This window comes from Oncorhynchus mykiss, chromosome 3, assembly GCF_057628025.1.
Source record: "Oncorhynchus mykiss isolate SJ-2025 chromosome 3, ASM5762802v1, whole genome shotgun sequence".
NCBI lineage: Eukaryota > Metazoa > Chordata > Actinopteri > Salmoniformes > Salmonidae > Oncorhynchus > Oncorhynchus mykiss.
This window is the reverse complement of record NC_143024.1, coordinates 34,668,183-34,676,776: the sequence shown is the minus strand read 5'-3', so window position 1 is coordinate 34,676,776 and position 8,594 is coordinate 34,668,183. Positions and strand designations below refer to the sequence as shown.

At 47.8% G+C, this 8,594-nt stretch overlaps 1 protein-coding gene across 6 annotated transcripts in view; it reads right to left on the bottom strand.

Moving 5' to 3' along the window:
• Window positions 1–72: 72 nt before the first annotated feature.
• Window positions 73–8,594, bottom strand: part of LOC110514448 (sterol regulatory element-binding protein cleavage-activating protein) — a 31,333-nt gene continuing 22,811 nt past the window's right edge. For 4 of the 6 annotated variants that reach the window (XM_021593838.3, XM_021593837.3, XM_090229019.1 and 1 more), the window contains exons 14-21: window positions 6,558–6,759; window positions 6,281–6,396; window positions 5,382–5,883; window positions 4,970–5,138; window positions 4,047–4,213; window positions 3,813–3,893; window positions 2,998–3,204; window positions 73–2,849 (exon numbers count right to left, since the gene is read on the bottom strand). In XM_021593838.3, the coding sequence (XP_021449513.2) occupies window positions 2,604–2,849; window positions 2,998–3,204; window positions 3,813–3,893; window positions 4,047–4,213; window positions 4,970–5,138; window positions 5,382–5,883; window positions 6,281–6,396; window positions 6,558–6,759 (1,690 nt within the window). In that variant the 3' untranslated portion in view covers window positions 73–2,603. The remainder of the gene's footprint in view (window positions 2,850–2,997; window positions 3,205–3,812; window positions 3,894–4,046; window positions 4,214–4,969; window positions 5,139–5,381; window positions 5,884–6,280; window positions 6,397–6,557; window positions 6,760–8,594) is intronic. The other 2 variants (XM_090229021.1, XM_090229018.1) reach the window with 1 other exon arrangement.

Sequence of the window (8,594 nt, the reverse complement as noted above, 5' to 3'; positions counted from 1 at the left end):
CCGTGGATACTCAAACATTCCATAAGATAACTTCTCCCCCCCCTACAGAAAATCACACACTACAGACCACATGACAAGGTATCAAAGCCTCTTTATTTGGAAATTAGTAAAAAGTTTTGCTCCCGTGTTAAAAATAGTAATATGGCCCAGAACATTTGCTACCGCCACTACAGTCTGTGGCACCCTAGCCAACCGAAGGGAGGGGGTTCAGGAGGAGGGAGGCAGAACAGGCCTATGATTCCACAAAAACAATATTTACACCGGTTTCTTTCTGCCCCTCCCTCCGTCAACTATTTTGTAGGACCAAAAGGGTCAGATCAAGGGGACATGGGCTGTGCTCCAATTATCTAAAATGCTTCCCTTCTCATCTCCTTTCATCACTACAGTGGCAGAATGCTGTAAAACAAATGTAGAAACTCCTGTTCCATAAACATTCCAATGTTGTTGGGAGCATAGTGCTCGCAGCCCCAGAGTGATGAGGTTTCATTCCTGCATAGGCCACATATTGTGACAGTGTGTGTGGGTGTCATATAACTATCGTATCATTCTTTGCAAGCAAGGAGATAAGGAAAGGCAGCTTAAAAGGACTTGAAACACAACCATATTTAACTCGGGCAACAGTTTATATCCTTACAATTTATAAGTGAATCGACACGCTCTAAAGCATTTACTTATTATGTACATTAAAAAAAGGAAATAAATTACAACCATTACACACAGGTGCACAACTCCAGTCCTTCTGGGATGGCGTGTGTCTGGGTTTTCGTTTCTCTTCAATTCATCATAAACCAGCAGACAACGCAACACTTGAGGACTAAAGCTGTCCACCCGTGCATTCACAAGTCTGATGTGTGCATTTTTATGTTTTCTGAATGTCTTTCTATACATTGTTACAAAGTGCCTAGTGTGTGTGTGAGCATGTGCATTTGAGAGGGTTAAGAGTTAGTGCACAAGTTAGTGTTATATTTCTGTTGGTTGAAGTTGAGTGGATTTGCTTTTCAATATCAAGCATCTACATTCAGCTATGGGTGTAAGTAACCAAGTAGGCTAACGTCTACGGTCAAGTACACTACGCTCTCTCTGCATTGCGTGTGTCTGCAGGCTAGCGCTACAGTCACTCAGAGGTAACGGGCTGGGAGAAAGGTTGAGTTATTAGTAAAGAGGCTCCAACCTAGAGGGTACCATCATATTCCTAGTCTGAGACCCCCCCTGACTCCTTTGCTCACATGAAAAGACAAGTTGGAGTTAACCACATTACTGGTACACTACCCATCCTCTCCTTTTATGCCTGATAGGGTTCTCAAACTCACAAGCAGAGAATTACAGATATAAGACCGAAAGAAAATATACCTTTTCAGTGAATTGGGAAAAACATAGCGGACAGAGAAACACAGTTGTAAGATTTTTTTTCAAGAGGAAGCCATTTTAGGTATTTAAAAAAGTAACGTGATTTCCTCAATGGAACCTTTTGTCAGAGAACAAGACGTACAAAGGTAGCATGAAAATGTTACTAACATAACACCGTGCAATTGAATATTTACATCCTGGGAACAGTCGACATGGGAAGAGAGCAGCCAATGTAGAGCTGCCACACCTTCAGATGCAAATCTCAAATTCAAGCAGAAAGTATAGAGCCTATTACAGTTTAAGGGGCTCTTAGGGGCCAGATGGGTCCTCTTGCAGCAACAGTAGCCCTAAAATCAGAGCTTGAAGCTGGGGTAAGGCAAGGAACCTCTCCCCCTCAATCCCCAACGCCAAGAAAACACTTAAGCGTTTTCAGTTCCAAAATATTATTACAAATCTTGATCTCATCATAACCAATGTTTTTTAAAAAATGACATCAACTCCACATTATATTATGCACACCTCAAATTGTTACTTAAAAATGTATCACTAATAAATAGATTTAAACATAAAAACAACCCCCTCTCAAGGTGCATTTCATTACAGTAATCGTATCCAGTTCTCTCGCGCACACACACACACACACAATAATGAATGATTTTTGTCAGCAATGTTTTCACCATAAAAAGGGACTGTTTCTTCCCCAGGACACAAAACACACACATGCTAATAACTGCTTTGCTTAGCCCAGCGGCCCTCAGACTTCATGACATGAGCCTGCTACAGCTGCACTACATTGATTGGCTGGCGTGGTATCAAACACTCCGCCAATGACAGCAGCATAGTGTGCAGTGACAGTCTGATTGTTGGATGGGAACCCCCTTGGGGTGTGTGTACCCCAAACCTTCCAATGCTTGGATAAAAGCTAGTAACAAGGTCAAGGGTCATCTTTCTGGTCAGACAGACCTCACCCTGTGGCAGGTTGACCCCTTGTAAGTCTGTCTGTACATCTGTCTCTCCAACCAGACATTAGCTTTATAAAAAAGGTTATGTATTGCTATAGAAATGCCCTGCCAGCTAAATCAGGTGAAGCGCTAACAATCTGAATGAGCCACAACTCTTTCCAAGAAGATTGACCAACTGCAGCGTAGTGTAGGGCCAAAATGAGTTGAGTTTGCATATATCCCCATTGTCAGTACTGACCATTTTGTCTACTCCTCCAGGCCACTGTGTGGCGCCTGTCCTAGTTCTGTTTCTGCTCAGTCCAGCTTCTCCAGCACCGAGGGTACGTAGACCAGGCTGAGCTCGGAGCCAAAGTCGCAGACGATGGCGGCGTTGTTCAGCACCACGAGCTGGCGGACCCCCTGGCCGTCGCTGCTCTGGCCCAGGTAGACAGTCTGGAGGAGGTCCCCGAAGTTCAGGTCCCAGAAGGACACACAGCCCTGGCCCCCTGTCACCAGGAGAGACTCAGAGATCACCCCCAGACTGGCACCGCAGCCCACCTCCTAGGGGAGGGGGGGAAAGAAAGAAAGACAGGTTAGGTTTAAGAAGGAAGGAAAAATTGGGATAGAAGAGGCATAAACTATCGTTGAATAACAGGAGACTAGTTTACCTGATTTCTCCCAAATTAGCCAAACACATACAGAGACGCACCTGCTGTATGGAGTAGAGCTTGATGCCCGTGCTGCGGTCCCAGATGCAGATGAGGTCGTCGAGGCCGCTGCTGATCACGCACGATGTGGTGCACACCAGTGAGGTCACGTCGCCGCGGTGACCGTACACGTGGCTCACCCGGCTGCCCGTCAGCACATCCCACAGACAGATTGCTCCATCCTGCCCCCCACTGGCCAGAACCATGGTCTGCAACACGACAATGACATACTTCACATGGGTCATATTTATTAAGTACAAACAGAAAAAAGTGGACTGCTATGAGGAGGGACTACCTGGAGTTGTTCATAAGAAATCCTAATATTCCGTTGCAAGACGTTTTGCTACGATGTGCCCTAGTAAGGGGGGCTTACAGTTGAATGGATTTTGATCGGAAAGGAGTACCTTAGGCCGCGTTTACACAGGCAGACTTTTAACCAATGAGACCAGCTCTGAAAAAGATCTGATTTGAAAAGATTTAATGTGATTGGTCAAAAGACCAATTAGTGTAAAAAATATCAGAATTGGGCTGCCTGTGCCTTAGTGACTCTCCTGCACAGCCAGCAAGACTGGTACAGAAGGTATGGAGAAGGTGGAATTTTAGGAGCAAGGTGAGCCCATTGCATAACTATCCTTCTGGGGGAAATTCTTAAAGGGAGCAGACTTTGGGTTGGAAGGCAGCCAGACAACAGTTTAGCCATTGTAACACAGCTTTGGGGGACATGGCTGTACCATTGGACTGCCCCGATGGGGGGGATACAGACCGTACCATCGGACTTCCCCGATGGGGGGGGATACAGACTGTACCATTGACTAACCTGGTCTATGTAGATGGCAGTGATTCCCCCAGAGTGGCCCTGGAGCGTGAAGAGACAGCATGAGTCCTCCAGACGATATACCTGACACACAGGGACAAACAGCAGGCTTTTAGTGTGTGAGTGTTGATTTTATACTGTATTATCATGCAAAAGGTTGGGGAACGATATACACGTGTGTGTGTATGTGTTTCTGTACATCTGTCAGCGTGTTTCTGTGAGCGTGTCCTCCCTCACCCTGACCGTGTGGTCCTGGCTGCCCGTGACCACTCTGCCGGCAGCGGCTCGCAGCACCGTGATGGGTTTCTGGTGGGCACACTGCACCGAGCGCGTCAGCTGGCATGAGATCACATCCTCACTGCTGTAGCAGGGCGAGGGCGGCATGTTACTACGCCCGGGGGGACCTGGCACCACACACACCCAACATACGTTTAGAGTTAAAACGCTCCAAAAGTCAGGACGTCACAAAGGTCAAAAGTAAACATGTCTGGAGACACTTTACTTGATAATTAGTTAACTACACTACCGGGCAATAACATGTGACTCCAGTTGTTAACATTTGACCGATTGTGACACAATCAACTTTCCAAGCATATTAGACATACACTGAGTGTACAAAACATTATGAACACCTTCCGAATATTGAGTTGCCCCCCCTGTTGCCCTCAGAACAGCCTCAACTCGTCGGGGCATGGACTCTACAGGGTGTCGAAAGTGTTCCACATGGATGCTGGCTCATGTTGACTCCAACGCTTACCACAGTTGTGTCATGTTGGCTGGGTGTCCTTTGGGTGGTGGACCATTCTTGATACACACGGGAAACTGTTGAGCGTGAAAAACCCAGCAGCGCTGCAGTTCTTGACCGCCTGGCACCTACTAACATACTCTGTTCAAAGGCACTTAAATCTTTTGTTTTGCCCATTCTCCCTCTGAATTGGACACACATACACAATCCATGTCTCAAGGATTAAAAATCCTTATTTAACCCGTCTCCTCCCTTCATCTACACCGATTGAAGTGGATTTAACAAGTGGCATCAATTAGGGATCATAGCTTTCACCTGGTCAGTCTATATCAAGGAAAAAGCAGGTTCCTAATGTTTTGTACACTCTGTGTATATTGACATCATTGGGTCGTTTGACAGTGTGTGTGAAGCTCACCTCTGTATTGCAGTAAGCCCAGAGGCTTGTTGATGTCGACAGTGAAGAAGTCTAGAGAGCCGTCGAGTCTGGCCGCCACGATCCTGTTGTTGAGGAAGGCCAGGGCCGTGATCCCCGAGACGCCGTCTTCATTACTGCAGCGTAACGAGCCCTCCACTGCGTCCCACAGCTAACCACATAACACATTAGTACACTTGCTCTGGCTTTTTCTCACTTTCCCTTTGTCAATTTCTCCTACTGACACTCTCCTCTCCCTCTCCTTGTTTCCTGCTTTCTCATTATGACTACCTCCTCTCTTTCCATCTCACCCATTCCCACTGCACCCATCCAGTTGTTTCTTTCTGTTCTACAAGGGAGCATCATAAAGTGTCTAGTGACGGTGTAGGGGGGTTGATTTGGGATTGGGTCTCACCTCTAGTTTGCCGTTGCTCCTCCCAGCAGCGATGAGGTTCCCCCGGAGCTCCATGGCCCACACGGCGCTTTCCCAGTCCGGGGTTTCCTGGCCCTGTGGAGCAGGGGGCTGGATGTACCCCAGGCTGCGTCTCCTCTGGGGTGGGGGTCCCGACAGGGGTGAGGGGTAGGAGGCCATGAGGCCCGGCGAGGGAGGCTCGTGCTCCAGGTAGGCCTTCTCCACCAGCCCCCCGAAGTCAAAGCCATCCCTAGGCGGGGTGAGGAGGAGGTGGGAGGGGGGCTGGGAGTCGAAGTTGGTGTCGATGAGGGGGGTGAGGTCGGGTTGGTTCTCAAAGAGGGCAGGACGTGGGGTGGTCCGCCGCCTGAGGGGGTAGCCCTCGCCCTCGTCGAAAACCCCGCCCCCTGGTTCTGTCCCGCCCCCCAGATTTTCAGGTTCGGCCACACCCACAGCGTCCCAACCATCCCGCTGCTCCCAGCAGCCACTGCTGCTACTCCGCCGCAGCCTGACAGAGAGACAGTTTAATGTTCAGACCAGGAGGCTGGATATGCATATAGGAGAACAGGTTGGAAGACCATGTAGAAAGGAATAAAAGGACATGGGAATGGGACGAAGGGAGAACACATAAAAACTATGCTGAAAAAAAACAACATCTAATGACTAATAATCTAATGACTTGTACTTACATATGTAAAATTAATATTGTACATTTATTATTAAAATAATACAAGTTGTACTCCAAAGAGGTGGGTGGTGCCAGGCCAAAAAATATAACACATTATGCATGAACACAAGCATGAACTGTCCATAGGTGTGTGTATGTACGTGTGTGTATGTAATCCTGTATTGGCCAAGGTGACCTTGTGGATATGGTATGTGGACACGCTGTGTGCGTGTCTTACCCATGTTTAGGAATGACGGTGAGGCAGTCTCCAGTCTGAGTGTCCCACACACGGATCTGTCCTGCCAGACAACAACTGGCCAACAGCATGCCGTCACTCGCCAGACACTCTATATCCTGGTGTGTGTGTGTGTGTGTGAGTGAGTGTGAGAGAGTGAGAGTGTGAGTGAGTGAGAGAGAGAGAGAACGCAGAGGAGAGATACTTGTAAATATTCATGCAAATGAACAAAGGGTATTTGTGTCAGCGTGTGTGTGTGTGCGTGCGCCCAGTCTCTCACCATGCTGTGTCCACACAGCAGCAGGGGGGAGATCTCGCTGATGGGTGGCGAGTAGCCGTAGTCGTCGCAGGGCAGGTCACCGCGACGACGACGCCCGTGGGCCACGCCGTTCTGGCCGTAGTTGCGGGAACAGAGGACCCGGTAGAGACAGAAGAGCAGCAGCACCAGCAGAACCCCTGCCGCCAGGCCCAGAGCTGCTACCCTAAAGAGAGAGAGAGACAGACAGGGTTAATAACCTGTTTGCTGCCTTCTCCATATGTGCCAATAAAGCTGGTTTGGATTGCACTGACAGAGAGAGAGCGGGTTAAGCGTGTGAAGAGAGAGCACGTTAGAGACAGAGAGTACCAATGACGGGGAGACCAAGCCATCACGTAGCACACAGAGCATCTTACAATAGAAAGACTTGAACATTGAGAACGGTGTGAACTTGACGCAATGACGTACCGACATAAATCATCAGCTCGTCAGAATGACATTCCATAACATGACCGGACTGTTCATTGTCCCCCCCCCCCGTGAGGAAAGCCTGGAAAGCAGATGTAATGGGTCCAGTGTGTCCCTCTAGTGGAGACGGGGGTAAAGGCAGAAGCCTAAACAGCACCTGTAGTGTAGAATGAGTCTGACGCACTGGTGTGACCAGCTCGACGTGCAATACCAGTTCTGAAACCACGGCTGAGTCTGTACTCTCCCACACATGTTCATGCATGGAGTCAGCGTGTACACACTGACTTTATTGTCCCCTTAGGGAAACATTGTACCCATGTGGTGTGCACACTGGCTGCACATGTTCAAGCCAATTAGACCACTTCAGTGGAAGTATGCATATGTGGACCGTTGAGAGCCAGGGACAAAATGGCTGTTTTTCCTCACCTTAAGGTTGCACTTCCATTCACACGACAACAGAAAGCAGCCTTTCCATTCACACGACAACAGAAAGCAGCCTTTCCATTCACACGACAACAGAAAGCAGCCTTTCCATTCACACGACAACAGAAAGCAGCCTTTCCATTCACACGACAACAGAAAGCAGCCTTTCCATTCACACGACAACAGAAAGCAGCCTTTCTATTCACACGACAACAGAAAGCAGCCTTTCCATTCACACGACAACAGAAAGCAGCCTTTCCATTTGAGGCTTGAAATGTTAGAAAATTATCATATTAATAATAATAATAAAAGTGTATTAAAATATTATTAATAATAAAAGTGCCTAACATTGATTGGCAACCAGTTTATTTTTTTATGACTATTGTAAACAGGCTGAGGGAGATTCTCTGAAAATAACAGTCCACCTAAGCAAGAGTTCCAGGAAACCGTCTTTGATTGGACAACCATAGATACGACAGATCCTACTTTATTCTGGATGAACCATCCAGGCCCCTCCTCCTTGACCTGACCCAACAATTCTAATAGATCAATCTCCATCTGTGCCTGGCCTGTGTTCCAGAGATGACCTTCACCACTGTGACCTTTATCTCAGATATGAACCGTGAACACGGATCTGGGTTTCACAGATGACCATGACCTGATGAATATGATTCAAACCGCCCACGTCCAATGAAAAACCTCCCTGGAGTTACACATCACAGTGGACACAGTTCCAAAGTTGGATTCATTTTAATACGCTATTGGTCAAGGATACTGCAGGAAAATGGTCTTTGAAAACAATATTCCCACCCTCACGTCTCAAGCAGCACAGCACCCCCCTGCATAATTCTGTTTGTTCTAATAGAAACATTGACGTTGGCCGTACTGTACTGCCTTACTTTGAGGAACCTTTGCCCCCTACTAGGGAGAACACAGTTGAGAGACCGTTTCACTCAGTCCAAAAACCACACCAACCATCACCCACTCCACCATGACATCATCAACCCACGGACATCTTACGAGTAACCTGACAGCCAATCAGATGAGCCGGTAGACAGGGCCAAAGTCTGAGTCAGTGAGGGAGTTAATTTTGCATGGCCCTGTGCCCCGGGTGGGTGGGGGCACCGATGCAAAACCAACCTCGCCCAATAGCCAATCAACTCAACTATA